The sequence below is a fragment of the Natator depressus genome, chromosome 15, assembly GCF_965152275.1.
Source record: "Natator depressus isolate rNatDep1 chromosome 15, rNatDep2.hap1, whole genome shotgun sequence".
Lineage (NCBI taxonomy): Eukaryota > Metazoa > Chordata > Testudines > Cheloniidae > Natator > Natator depressus.
Window position 1 is genome coordinate 14,460,662 of NC_134248.1, and position 15,588 is coordinate 14,476,249.

A 15,588-nucleotide genomic window follows, 5' to 3' on the forward strand; every position below is an offset into this window, starting at 1 on the left:
TTTAGTCTCCTATTGCTCAAGTAAAGCACATCTCTAGATAGATAGGTTAACCTATCATCTGCTTAAAAAGTTGAACCTAGAGGCTGGGAGCCAAGAACTAGTGATGGCTTGGTTAAAGAAATTCCAATTTCAGTGGTTGTTCTAGCACAGCAGAAAGCACCACCTATAATTAAGGTTCAATCAGTCACAGTAAAAAAGGAGCCATTTCAATACTATATCTAATACTCCTTTTATGATTCTCCTTCTAATGACTTAAGTTACTATAAACTTGGGGCATCTCCTGTAGATTTTAGCCCTTTAGGTTTAGTTTATAATTTGATTCTTTCTACTGTTTTCTACTTCAGAGCCCATCTTTTGGGGAGAGGTAGCCTTAAGCAAGTTCTAATTTTAATTAATATGTGACTAGTCAAATTTAGAGAGAGCCAAATGTAGCAAACTGCAAGTCTCATTTTGTCTCAACTAATAGCTTTGCTTATGGAGTTTTTGAATCTTATTGCTAATCCCTTAAAAGCTTCAACTAAAACTAATACGATTCCCTTTCTGACTGAATGAGATTGACACTAACACCCCATTCTGATTGTACTAGAAGTAAATAAAAACTGCCCTGAAGCCAAAGCATCATGGATACCACAACTGACATTATTACAATCCATTCCAGCAGTGCTTTTAAAGGGGAGACTAAAGTCACTAAGGCAATGAACAGATCACATAGGTTTTGAACTGAAGAGACACTCACTAAGCCATACATTAGTTATGTAATTGGTAACATTACATTTGTTGTTGGTCCAGTCCTTTTAGCTGTGATCTCTAAAGATGCCTCAGGGATCACTTCTGTACTCCCTATTAAATTGTTACTAATGCAATGCTGAAGCGCACTACTGTAATTCTGGGCTAGTCCTGACAGACCCATGTTTGCTTCAGAAGACTGAAGCCGTAAAGCAGAAAGCAAACAGGTGTAAAGCCATCTGGGAAGTCATTGAGACAGACTGGCACTAGCAGCAATTTAAGGGAGGACCCCATCCCCACATTCTATACATGAAAGCATAATATCTAAATATGTCCAGGTAACTAACATATGCATCATGGGTCATTCATTCCAAAAAGGTGTTCATGCAGAGTTTAAGCTCTGGGAGCCTCTTCACTATGGAGTTTTGGAAATTAAGAGCTGTAAAAGTAGTTAGCATAAAATTTATGCATGCATTAAAGTCAGATTTCAGGATTCTGAATTATGAGTTTTGATAAGACTAATTTTGTATGTAGTCAGTATACTTTGCCAAGTATAAGACTGTAAATGGCAATCAGCCCCCAGTGTAATATGCTAAGGCCATTTACTACCTCTAGTAGAGATTAATAAAATTGAAATAGTTAATGCTATAGTTGCAATTCACATAATACTTTACACTCCATGTGCTTCCAACACCACTTCTTACAACAGCCTTGTGAAGTATTATCACCCTTTAATAAGTGAAGTTACACAGCTTGCCCAAGGCCACAAGGGCAGGGATTAGAACTCAGGAGTTCTGCTCCAAGTCACATGCTCTGACTTGGAACTGTGCTCCCCTAGTGTACAGGGAGTGGGACAGAAGGAATCATTTGTCATTCTACATAAATATCCAGTTAAGCACTTCCTTAATTTGTAGTTTAGCCATCATATAGATTATGAAACTGACTATTTGTGCACACAGAATCTCTAACACACATTTGCTTATTTGGAAGTAATAGTGTTTTTTCTCTTGGGCATTTTACCTCAACCCTCCATATTTAGCCATAAGGGTTCAGGCCAAGTCAGGTGCCAGCTTTAAAAAGAATGGGAGGGCAGAGCAGAGCTGTTTTGCTTGGACTTCATTTGTTATAATTTCTATAAGTGTTCACTGTAGCAGTAAACCAGCACTGAACTTCATGTTCCCCTATACTCCCCTTCTTCCCATCCTCTATATTTGCTTTGTATCTTGTGAAATTACTATTCACTTTGACACCATTCTTCACAATGATTTACACACTGATGCCCTCCTCCCCCCACCACTTTCAGCATATTCTTCATGAGATGCCTCCCATTAACAATATATGCTTCAAGAGTCATTTTTAGTATCTAGAATTATGCAAGCTTAAATATGTTGTATGTACCTCTGAGTCAGTAAAGAACCATTCCCATGGTGTTGGCAAAATGCAGCACTCTAAATGCTGATTTAACTGTTACTCAGTAATCATACCACCAATTATGTATTCCCTCCCACACTGCATACCCCTGTACCTCTTTTGTTCCCCAATAGCCCTCCCTTAAGCCACATACACCAGCAAGTGAGCTTTGAGAAGTTTTTGTCAGTGTTGGAGTTCAATTAGCCCCTTCCCCACTCTTTCAAGATATTTTACCCTCTAGATACGATTACATTATCCTGCAGACTCCCATGGAACCTGCAATGCTGAGTCATTATGGTATATCTTCCTTAATTTTCAACATAGTTTGAGTCTAAGTTATTGATATTAATTTTAGTCCTTAGGAATCCAATTGAGGTTTTAGAATTTAGAAATATCAATTTCTACTCTTCTCAAAAGAAGCTGGGAGGCCCTTATCTACTCTTTACAATATATATTTACTGCCTAGCAATAAGCAACAACCTCTTGGGACCTGCATCCTCTTTACAGTAGGAGACAGCAGTGAACTACTGCTAGATCTATCCCTTCTTTACCCAGGATATTTTAGCAGGCCAGTTTTCATTTTAGGCTCATTAAGAATCTTTTTGAGAGAGTATTCAATTAGCATTTGATTTTCTTTTTTGCTCTACTTCTATTCACCCCACTTATACTCTAAATGATGGTAAGAGTCCCTCCTGACTTATTACTCTTCCCTTTAGCATGTCACCCTCCTCCCTGATTTAGACTTCAGTGATGTCGTCATTTATATAGCTTCTCAGTCACTTAGTATAGTTTCAGATACAGGATAAAGACTCCTGAAGACTTCGCTGACTTTTTCAAGTCAGCTTTCTGCCATCCAAATCCCCCCCCCCCCAGTTTCAAATGAAAAGCAATACTCAGAGGCACGTTCTCCCCTGTTCCATGTGTAGGTGTCAAGTTTCATCGTCAGATTAATTGGTGCTCACTCTCTGCTATTAGGTTGCTTGGTATTGTCCAACTCAGCTTTCCCATTCTATAAAGCATTTAGTCAGTGACCTGAAGAGTTGAGCTATAAAGTCAAGTTATTCTGCACCCAACTCTAGAAACAGTTTTCTGAAGTTTTTTTCACCCTCCCCCCTCCATATTGATCAAAGAAGTTAAAATCCCTAGCAAATCAAAACTTTGGCAAACCTTAATGCTAAAGAGCCTTGTAGCGACCCTGATGATCAGCCTATCACTTCAAGCACAACATAAATACAAAGTTGTCTGAGCCAGAACTGTTTCAAGGTTCTCATTTGAATGCCCTTCCTTGGGCAGCTGAAGCAAGATAAAAATATATGGGAGTCTAAACCGTTCTTTGCCAAGAATTACATTTAGGAACATAATCCTCATGTCCCCAACCCACTCAGAGGAAGAACTGTAGAAGTAATCTTCCATTATCCAAGGTAGAGTGGAAAGCTGTTTCTTTAGGTATGCTAGACAGCTTTCAAAGTCTTTTCTAGCGTATGACCTTGGTACTTCTACAGCCATTTACTCCATCCAGTATGGTATGTTAGGCTGATGGGGTAGCTGCATCTTTCCAACACCTGCAGTACCACAGTAGAACCTCTGTTACAAACTGACGGGTCAACCACACCCTTCATCTGGAACTGGAAATATGCAATCAGACAGCAGAGACAAAAAAAAGCACACACAATACTGTGTTAAACTACTAAAAAAGGGAAAGCTTAAAAAATTAGACAAGGTAAGGAAACTTTGTGCTTGTTTCATTTAAATTAAAATGGTTAAAAGCAGCATTTTTCTTCTGTATAATAAAGCTTTGAAATGTTACTATGTCAATTTTCAGTTGTAAACTTTTGAAAGAACAGCCAGAACATTTTGTTCAGAGTTAAACCTCCATTCCTGAGGTGGTCATAACTCTGTATTGGCTCTTAGTTACAGTAGAACTCCAAAAAGTTTAGAGCAGACAATATTTTGTTAGGACTCTTTACTAGCTTCCCACGCCGAACACGTTTTATCATATTGTTCTCCCATGGGAAGAACCACTATCTCAAAGTAACTCACCAAAAGCTACCTGTCATAACTGACCCTTTGTGTGGTCCACAAGGCCAACTGAACCGTTAAAATTTGTATGCAATATGCAGAATATAAATAGTTATATTTAGAACACTAGCATTTTAATGTTGCCTCCTTCAGAGCCTGATAAGTCTGGTAGAGAAGCCAGCAAGAACCTACAGTTCAGAGAGATAGCAAAACTACCATTCTGTTCTACATTTCTATTCTCAAGTCTGGTCTTTTTTTTGGGGGGGGGGGGGGGGAGAAGGGGAGGAGAGGGTCTAACCTAAGGTGGTGTTAATTTAAGACAATATAAATTGGGATAATCTCTGTAGAGGCCCTTATTTCAGTCCAAAAAAAAAAAAAAAAAAAAAAAGGGTTTGGGTTTAAACTACATTCAAAAATTGTACTGGAATAAGTGTTTCCACACCGGTATACCAGTATTGTTAAACTGCTGAACTGTCCCCACATAGAAACCATTTAACTCCTTTGTTTATACTATTTGTCAGAATAATCTCAAATTTGCAGTTCAGTTTTCTAAAATCTTGTGGTGATAGTGGCAGCAAGTGCCTCCAGTGGTGAATACTGTACCAGTTGTATTTAATAAGCAATTCTTTTTTGGATTTGTACAGAAGAGTTTAGCTTTTGCAGTTCATTTTTACCTGCCATCTGAAGTAAATCTGGAGTGCCAAGATAAAGCAATTACTTTACTACATTAAATAAGCCAGATAGCACAGTAGGCTCATTTGGCTCCTGACAGATGGAGGAATACATTGGTCTCGTAGCCTAGCAGCAAGTATCAGCAAATCAAGACTGCAATTGCACATAATTGACCCAAATGGGAATGGCCAGAGATTTGAGGTATAATATTAGAATTTTAATATGTTGTTATGTATAGGAAGTCTCGACATATCCTATTTTAAAATTAGGATTAGCCCTCAGTGAGCACCAAAGCCCACTGAATAAACAGATTATGTTTGGATGTGTTAAAGTACATCAGTAATACCCGTTTTGGAGCATGCACCTCTGAACAGAAAGTGGACACGTTAGCATTACTAATTGCTAGTTTGAGTACAGAATTATGCTACACTGAAGTAGCTGTCAACTCTCCACAAAAAGTTACACTTGTGTGCTATTTCCTGAAGTTGCACTCATCCTTTTACAGATTATTCTGGTAGAAAATTAGCAGTGAAACTTCTATGTGAAGTTTTGTTTTTGGAGTGATGACAATGACCTCTAAACAAATTTGTTGAAGACAAATATGCTAAAGTTATGATTGGTATAATCTTCTCAATTCTGAAATTAGAGGACTTCCACATCTATTCAAGTTGGGGAAACTCCTAACTTGAGGCTATTTTGCTGAAGGCAAAGGACTTTTTTTTACAATAGGTTTGTGAATATTTGAGCAGCCTTTATCTAGTGCCAACAGACCCAATGCAAGCCAGCGTACATCATTCTGCTACGGCTCCAACCCACTATATATTCAATCCTAAACCTCTTCTGCAAGATGAGCAGTTATAAATTGATGCAGGAACTTCTACCTGATGGTACCAAGTTCACTACTTTACTTCACTTGTGGCAAAACATCCCACTTGACTTATAATGTGGTAAGAAGCAAGGATAAGCTTTATTCAGCAGAACACAGTTCTTCCATGGGACACCCAAATCTAATTCTAAATATCGTTTTTATCTACAAGCAAATCTTTGTTTGCTGGTAAAACTCAGATGTACATTTCAGACATACTGAAGTCATTAGATTAGAACTGTTCTTCTGATAACAGAGCATGTTTTTTGCAGGACAGAATTACTATTCTAGATAATACTAGGGTTCTTCTCCATAGCTTTCTTTTAGAAGGGCAAAATTCAGAAGCTTAAGACAGGATATACAGTCAACATGCAGCAAGCCTGGAGATCAGCCCATGTTTGAGTCAGTTACATTCTAGAGCTTTTTAAATGTAAGCCTTCCATCCCCAAAATAGATACAGAATATTTTTTACAGTATACCTCAAGTTGATCATAGCATTTTCAGTTTAAGGTGAAGTCAGTGAGGTAATGACCATCAGAACACGTTTAGCTGCTACATGTAAGGAACACAGCTTCCTATTTTGTAGAAGAGTACATTAATATATACCAGTCAAATAGTGGCAGTTTGTGCATCTAAGTTACAAAGTTCACTTTCAGGGGAAAAAAAGCTATTTGAACTACTCTAGCTGGTAAACCTTCTCTAACATGTACCATGTTTTGTAAATAGGATTGTCATTGCGGGAGGACAAGTCACATGCCATCTATATGCTACCACCCAAGGCACCATGCATTTTTTAACCACAGAACTGACATGGCTAAAAGGCAACAAAAGGCACCACTTGGCAGACTTCATAAATGGTATAAAGTAATCCAGACCCTAGACTAGGCTCTTAACAGTCCTTCTTGCCAATTGTGAACCAAGTTACCTGGGGTTTCAGAGTCAAATTCTGGCTTCAGTCTATACCCTGCACTAAGTTCCTGCAGACAGCTATTCTGTCCTAGAATGCCTAGAGTTTCATTGTATACTGTGAATAATTTGAGAAATTATGTAGTTTATTTTGTGTAGTGAGGAGTGTCAGGTTTGATGAACTCACCTGCTAAGTCATATTAATTCAGCTTTTTCCTGCTTCTTACAGTGCCAGCCCTGGAAGTTGTTTTTGTATGATCCAAGTACCTTTATTCAATATTACTTCCCCTCTATTATGCTAGACAGGATGCACACAGTTTAGTAGCAAATCAAAAAATATTTGTCATAGCCTAACTTCATGACACAGCATGATAGAAATAAAGGTCCTACATAATATTTAGCTATGAAGTGTAGCAACAGGGAAAAAAAACTGTCTTAGACCAGATCTGTTGTGTCTATTCTTGCTTAGTTTCATGTATGTAAAATATTTGAGCTAAACTAGCCAGCATGAGCTACCTTCACTGTAGACAAAAATAAGAATTAGTTCCTAAAAGCTACAAGGTTACACTGGAGTGCTTGACTATGCTTTTTCCACCCTTATCTGTTTAAATAATCTCAGCATGGTGTCAAAGACTTCTAAAGTTTACCCAATACCTAGTTAATATTGCATCTGACTTGCAGAACCCCTGTTATTTCAGTCCTAGGTCACTATGTGCTCTGCCAAACTTTACTTTTAATAGTCACTGGGTTTGATCATGTGGATTGAGGTCCCTTATTGGCAATGTAGATCAGATTAGTCTAGAGATGGGCAAACTAAGGCCCCCGGACCACCCTCCTGCCCAGCCCCTGAGCTCCTGGCACAGGAGGCTAGCCCCCAGCCCCTCCCCCGCTGTCCCCTCCCCTGCGGCCTCAGCACACCATGCTGCCAGTGTAGCATATTAAACTGCTGCATGTAGGAATGTGCTACTGGTAGCAGTTACGGAGAGCAATTTACTACACTACACCGGCGCAATGCTCTGGGCAGCACGGCTATAGTGCTGCCAGCCATCAGTGCTCTGTGCTGAGCGGTAAGGGAGCAGAGGGGGTTGGATAAAGGGCAGGGGAGTTTGGGGTGGTGGTTAGGGGTGTGGATGGGGTTGGGGCGGTCAGAGGTTCTAGGGGCAGTCAGGGAGCATGGGCACAGCCTTCCCTAACCAGCCCTCCATACAATTTCTGAAACCCAATGTGGCCCTCAGGCCAAAAAGTTTGCCCACCCCTGGATTAGTCTGTTACCTAGAGACAAAATGCAACTGTTAGGTCCCAAAAGGAAAGTCTGAGAACCTGTGGGTTACTTTAAGGTCTAGGCATGTGCCATGAACTATTTAGAAAAAACTCTTGTGGGTCATTCCCAATCCCAGTTTTACTTCCACACCTTTTGCACTACACTTTAATGTGAGAGGGTGCAGGTTGTTAGAGTTGAGTGAAGGCACAGTATATGCGCACTCTTTTGTAAAGGTTTTTTGAATACCGCTTTCAGCCCCTATCACTGACAAACCCATTTTTGTTAATTTAATTTCATTCCATTCCATCATAAAGCTGTTGTATGCCATAGAACCAAAGCAGTTAGTGTCCAGTAACTTTTCTGCACTTCAAACTACTTCCTATTCTGTTGGCTGATCCTAATCTGGACAGTTTATTTCCCCAGAGGATGTTTAAATCTAAATTAATGGTAGGACTAATACTTGCCCCCAGAAACTACCAGTAATAGTCAGCTAAATCTGAATGTCTACAGCCATAAAGTTTTTATTGGGTTATTGCCAAATGGGCTACTGGAGGGTCAGGAAACAGTGGGGGTGATTCTAAACTAAGAGCCTACAAGCATTTCAATTATAGCCTTTAGATATGGTAAAGTACTTCCTCTGTAGGCATAACTTATAGTATGGTGATTCAAGATTCTAAAACCCTTAAATATTTGGACAGTAGAGCTAGCTCCCACCAAATACAGTGTGTAGCAGTTGTACAGAAGTGTAAGTTTTTAGTACTGTTTGCATACAACATGAGACTAATTACTATAGACGCTTAAGTCCATACCCACCCTCCTGCCTCAGAAAAGGAAGTTATGCAGAACTGTCAGACTCCATCATGCTGTGCTCTGACAGCTTAAGGCAACAGCCCTATGAACCACCACCAAAATAGATAAGAATGCTGCCTCTTGATTTCTGACTAGGCATCCAATCTCTATACATTTGTTATTGCTCAGTGTTAAGTGACAATTGCATAGGAGAGGAGACTGAACTGAAACCGAAACCCAATGCTCTGTCAGAAAACTGAATCTGTTTACCTGTTAAGTAGAAAGAGGTGCTCTCTTTATTATGCTTCACACACTTTTCTATCCACTACAGAACAATTCACTCAGCAATCATGACCTCTTGGACAGCCTAAAGTGCTTAAGATCAGAAGTATGAAAGTCAGAACTACATTTACGATACAGTAACATTTAGTTAATTTGTCATGTTTCCAAGAAACATGGATGTACAATTTGCAAATATTCTATTAATACTTTCCTCAGAGGTCAAATATTTAGCTACAGTAGATTCATGAAAGCCTTGCTCAGTCTAGTGCCATTACTGTTCATCTTGAGTCACAGGCCTGTTGCACAACTGACAGTAATTCCTGCAGAGAGAGACTCTGGTCAGACAATTGTAATTTTCAGCCTACTTGTTCAGAAAAGTGTGCAGGCATGTTGGTGGTGTACTATTGCTTTATAATGAGAACAGGGGAACTTCAGAATCTTATAATGGTATGTGTCAAGATCCTCCAGCATAAGAGTCCAACAAAGCTCATGTATAAGATTAGGTTCAGTTCTCTAGTAGAAAAAGGATTTTTTACTAGCCAATAGGTTAACAGATCTTAGTTTAAGTTAAGCTACTATCCACTCCTTCCTCACCAGACACGGAGCTTGCCAAACCAATTTGTGGCAGCATCACCACCTAAACACAGAGCTCTCAGACCACCATCAAATCTGCTCAGAGGTCAATTGTTAGCAATGCGAGATAGTATATCTTTGACCACACTTGCATGTAGGATCCTCTCACTGGCCTCAGGTATGAAGGCTTCCTGCACATTGACCTTGTCCCCTTCAAAACTGAAGTGTCCATGAGTAGCATGGCAAATCAAAGATGGGTACACGCACGGTTGGGTCAGCTATAAGAGGTCTGACACCAGCTGCAAACAATTCTTCATGACACAGCTATGTTGCAAAGAAAGCTGGGTAGGGCAAGTGTGCCCATGACTGGTGCCTCATATGACAAGAGTGCTCTTGGGTGACTGAAGAGGTCTGTGTCTAGTGGTAGGCTTGGGGCCTGATCTTGTCAACCATTCTGGCTGTAGCAGCCTCAGAACAGATGTGTGGAAGAGTGATGTTGCTTAACACAGGGAATCATGTACTGGTGTGGGTTGGCTCATCCCAGTTACAATGCACATGGTTAACAGTAGTGTGCCAAACAACTTGACATGTGATAATGAAGCCAGAACAGAGCACAGTATTCTGCTGCAGAGTAACAGAGAGCTAAACCAAATGATCCTGGGGAGCAAACTCTGAAGTGCTCCTGATTTTGCGATTTGTTATGTGACAACCTTTGCCAGTTTTCACTATCCACTAAAATGGCTTTAAATCCAAAACAAGTTTACAGGATGATCAGTTAATTTGTTCAGACAGTTAAATCCCTGAAACAGAGCTCGTGTCTTTTTTTTAATAGCACTGATCATACCATTAATTCACTAAATATTGGTTTTCTTCATTGCATTCACTCCCTCATGAGACCGTGTCAGTTTATACTACATTGTAGGAGCCACACTTGTGAACTATAGATTTTTTCACATTTAGTTTGCATTGTTTGTAGTTCAGCATTCACATGGTGTTTTAGACCAATGTAGGGTGTCGAACAATATTAACCACTGCCTGAATGATCACTAGAATCCTCCATTAGATTGCTTTAGGTGTATTATATGTATATGATGCATCTGGGTAATGGGATAAAGAACCTCCTGCTGTCAACAAAATATGTCACACAGCAGATTGTATCAATGGCATTTCAGCATCTTCAGAGGCCTGTTTGGGCAGTAGGATAGCTATGTGACAACTAAGATACAAGTGTTCAATACAATAGTGATGACAACTTACATGGAGCAGAAACATGGCAATTTAACAGCTCAGGAGAGGAAATTAAACAGTTCTCAGTGTCAAGAGTTAGAGAAAACTGATTTGTGATGAAATCAAACTAGTGAGAAGATATTTTGATAATCCAACAAATCGGTTTTACACCAGTTGAGAATAAGACAACCACAACGGTGAGATCATGTCTAATGTGCAGAAGGTGGTAGATATGCTTTTATAGAAAGTTTAATAGACCTAAGATTGAAGAAAGCAGTTCAGGAGGCAGATCACAAATGAGGTTGGAAGATGTTATTTTGAGGAATTTAAGAAGCCTCCCCCAACCAATTCTTGAAGGAAGATACTGTTTGATATGGAACTCCATTCAACAGGCCACCATGGCTACATCATAGCCACTTGAATCTGCTGCGGCATTTATTCAAAAGCAGAAGACATATTATTGAACTATTTTTGACTTGGCCCATTTCCTTCATTTTTCCTATTTATCCATTTCTAGCTGCATACAGTTCCCTTTACAATGTTTTCATTAACTTGGATTGTGTAAACTAGCTAATCTCTTAAAGCTTGTAATATTTCAAAGTTTCTCTAGAGATACATCTTTTCACCTATATTTTATCACTGTTCAAGAATAATGTTTCCTTTAAGCAGGATTACAGTTATCTAGACTAACCCCATACTAGAAGTGCACTGAGGCAAGTTAAAGCTACGTTTTGCTAACATTAAGTATGGTTTAGTCATCTTTTAGAATTACTCATGCCTGAAGTGTGTTACATCAATCATTTAATGTTTCAGAGTAGCAGCTGTGTTAGTCTGTATCCACAAAAAACAGAAGTACTTGTGGCACCTTAGAGACTAAAATTTATTTGAGCACAAGCTTTCGTGGGCTACAGCTATATCCAACGAAGTGGGCTGTAGCCCACAAAAGCTTGTGCTCAAATAAATTTGTTAGTCTCCAAGGTGCCACAAGTACTTCTGTTCTTTTTATTAATCATTTAAATGGCCAAGTGTAAGAAGTCAGAAACATCTAGCAATAATGCAAAGTAAAATGTATAATTACAGATACTTTTTTTTTTAATGGTAGACTGGAAGAAAGTTTAGTACTATACAACAGCCCTATACATTTACAAAAATTCAAGCAGCTATCAAAAACAGTATTTTACACCATGTCACAATATCCACTGCCACAAGTCTTTCACACATTTTGTTTTGGTATTAGGGAGAAAGTTAGTGAATTGACTAGCCAGCTCACTTCTTTTGCCAGAATTTGTAAATTTATGTAAGTTCAGGATCCAACTTGGCAAAAGGATTTTAATCCAGTTTTGAGTGAAGTTAACAAAATAGGAGCAGAGGCTTCTTTTATCAATAGCCAATTTTACTTCAAATATTTAAAAAGCTACTCAGTAAACTCTGACTTTCAAATTAATGCCTCTAACAACCCTTTCCCCTTTATAAACCATATATGAAGTTACATCTACAATGTACTTCAAAGTTGAAATGGTTGATTATTCAGAAACAGTTTAATATTGTTCTCACTCAATCCTGTCCCCACAGCAATGATTGGTTATCTAAAAAGGGCTGGCAATAACAGAAAGGGAGCCAGAGTCATTCAGGAAGGAGAGGTAATTTGAGATAAGTGTGCTTGCACACAAATTTTAAACACTTTCCACCTGAATTAAAGAAGTAAGCCATTCAGGAGCACCTTCTAGTTTAGCTTGCTCAACTAGTTAAGTAACAGCAGACAAGAAGCTGCATATAGAGGCACACTTGTATGTGTTCCTAATTTAGGGAAAGTTGTGTTTAATCATAATTTGTCCATACCAGCCCGTTCGCACTTCCTGCCTCAGTATTATGTTCAAGTGTTCATGAACACAAACCATGAGGAGCTGGTTGGGATGGAAAGGATTTGCTCCCTTAATGTTAAGCAAGGGAAAAAAGGGATAGAGTCTGAAGGAAGTTTGTCAGTTTCTGACCCATCCTTCCTGTTTTAACAATAAACAATCTCAAAAGATGACAATATTAAGAGTAAATAAAGAGTTTCTAGACCTCAGTAGGGGGAAAACAAAAAAATGCAAGTTTAAACACAAGTAGACAGGGGGAGGGTCATGTAATAAAGTTGAAAGATGCTGTAGAGAACAAGTAAATAAACCTGCACTGTGACAGACAACTGACATTTTGAAATGGATGCTAATTTGACAGCGACAGTGCAAAGACAAGAGCACTTGCCAAGTCCATTTCCTGTTCTCATTCGTTTAGTGAATTCCTGCCTTGAACTGCCTGTTCAGAAGCAGCTATTTTCCCCCTGACTTTTAGTTTACAAACACCATCCTCCCCAATCACCAATTCATAGAAAAATGTTAATCTATACATCACTGCTGTAGCTTATTCCCATCGTTCAAGCATGTCTGCTCTGTTATATTCATGGATATTTTCCAATGCTGCCATTATTCCTTAAGCAGGAAAAAGAAAATAGCTACAGATCATTTATAGGGAGGGTCTGAATGTTACTTTGTAGGAAGGTGGGCAGCTTCCAAATCCAGATTTTATTTTTTCCCCTCCTTATTTTACAGAAATCCCTCCCAATTTGCAGCACAGGCTGCAAGATCCCCCAGGAATCCCTGCAAACTGGAGATAGATGGTCATTTGTGAAACAGAGGGGCAAAATTAGGGAGCCCACCTAAACTAAAGCTCTTGCCCACAGCTCCAGAGACAAATAATGCCAATCCCTGTTCCTCATACTCTCCATTGCTGGAGTAAAGCCGACAAGCAGCTCTGAGACCTCCCCCTTCAGCCCTAAAAAGAGAGTCACTCAAGCAGCGAGTGACTCTGCACAAATAGCACAGGCTGCAACAAAAAGAGAGCGAAAGGGGAATGAATGAGGGGGCCAGTCCCAGAACCCGCACCTGAAGCTGACTTGACTCCCACTCCCCATAAACCAGCTTCAACCCAAGCCCTCCCCTGCACGGGTCTCAAGCAGGGATATTTGGGCAACGACGTGGGAAAGTCAAGCCAAGAGGCAGGCGCATTCTGTGTGTATCATCCACATGGTCCCTCCCGCAGAGGGGGAGCCTGAAGGAATTGCAGAGAGGCCACCCCCCCCCGCCCCCAACAGCTACTGGCCCCTCCACGGGGGGGGGGGTCGCTTCTCCCCATTCCCTCCCCCCCCGCTACACTGGGCCCTCCACGGGGGAAGAAGAGGGTGTCGCTGCTCCCAATTGCCTCCCTTCCCCCCACCCCACACTAGCCCCTCCATCAGGGGAGCTCTCCGCTCCCCATTTCCTCCCTCCCCCCCACACTGGCCCCTCCACGGGGGTGGGGGGGTGTCTCCGCTCCCCATTCCCCCCCCCCCAACTGATTTTCTCCTCCATACAGCCCCCCCACAGCCCTGACCCCTGAGAGCCGCCTCGGCCGCCGCCGCCCCACCTCTCCGGCCCGCAGCCCCCACCCCCGGCGCCGGGCAGGGGAAGCTCGGCGCTCCCCGCCCGAGCCCGGCAGGCCCCGCCGCTCACCTGGAAGTGCTCCTGGAAGCGAATGGGCAGGATCTGGGCCATGGCTGCGCGCAGCCCGTGGAGGGCGCCCAGGGCAGAGGCGCAGGACCGGCCGCGGCAGGCAGAGGGGCAGGCGCTGCTACACCCCACACGCACACAGGCAGGGAAGAGGTGGCGCAGGCGCAGAGCGGCGCTCAAGGATCCCGTCTCCAGCCCCCTCAGCTCCTTTTCTGACTCAGACCTCGGGCCCACTCACCCTGTTCGGGATCCCTCCGCTCCTCAGCCTGCCGGGGTCTCTAAAAAAATAGTCCCTTCGCTAGCCTCACATCTCTGCCACCTTTGTCACTCCATCTCCCATTCCCACTGGAGGGGGGAGACGGCATCACCGCGTTCATAACGGGACTGTGGAGGGGCTTCGTCCCATAAAGAAATGCACGACCCAGAAGAGAGGCAAAGTCACTTGAGAACCCCTAGGTATCCTTCCGCAAGAGCCTGGGTCCTGTCCTGCCACAAGGTGTCACGTGACTTGACCCCCCGCCCCCGCCATCCTCCGCCTAGCTGGTCCAGGATCCCTACAGTGGAACCAGCCTCAGGGATGGTGCCCAGGGCAGGGCTCTCACTCCAGCAGAGCTGCCAAGGCTCCCTCGTTTGGGGGGCAGAGAGGCTCCCTTCTTTTCCATGAATATTGATGACCTCTATGGTAGGGCACAGGTTGCATTAGCCTTTATTGTAAGGCAGTTTTCAGAAGCTGCACCTGTCCCATCCCATCCCTGTGTATTTCATGGAGACCTTTAAAATCTTACTGGCCCCTTTCTCTTTAAATCTCCCTTATTGTCACAGCTGATCCGTCAGTAGCAGCAAGAGGGTTTCCCTTGTGATTTCTTACTTAGGCAGTTAATTTCACACACACCCCCACTGCCAAAAAGAAAGGAAAAGCTTGGGGTTGGCAAAACACGCCCCCATCCTGATCAAATTCTACAGAGTGGGTGATCAAATTGTTCACAAGCAGAATTCCCTCTGCTACCCCATAAATCTTTCTCATAATATCTACATCCTGTGCAGTACAAACGCCAAAACAAAAATCCCTGCCAGCAAACTGTTAATTTCCACCAGCCCCTATTTTTTTCAGATTTCAAGCAAACAGCTTGTTTTTCAAAGATACTGACCCCCAACTCTGATTGAAGTCAATGAGCACTAATAGCACTTAGTGTCTGTGAAAATCATGCCCAAAACTGGGTGTATCCCATTCAGTATGGCACGTTGTTCCCTTTTTGTGGTGGCTAGGCCACAGACAATGTTTCATGACCTTGGTACAGCGTTAGCTAACAGAGCTGGGTTATTTTGCTCAGCTA

General features: G+C 41.7%; 1 protein-coding gene across 2 annotated transcripts in view; it reads right to left on the bottom strand.

Moving 5' to 3' along the window:
• LOC141999497 (clathrin heavy chain 2) overlaps positions 1-14,479 on the bottom strand; it is a 58,193-nt gene extending 43,714 nt beyond the window's left edge. The window contains exon 1 of one of the 2 annotated variants that reach the window (XM_074973006.1): positions 14,258-14,479. In XM_074973006.1, the coding sequence (XP_074829107.1) occupies positions 14,258-14,299 (42 nt within the window). In that variant the 5' untranslated portion in view covers positions 14,300-14,479. The remainder of the gene's footprint in view (positions 1-14,257) is intronic. The other variant, XM_074973007.1, reaches the window with a different exon arrangement.
• Positions 14,480-15,588: the final 1,109 nt, after the last annotated feature.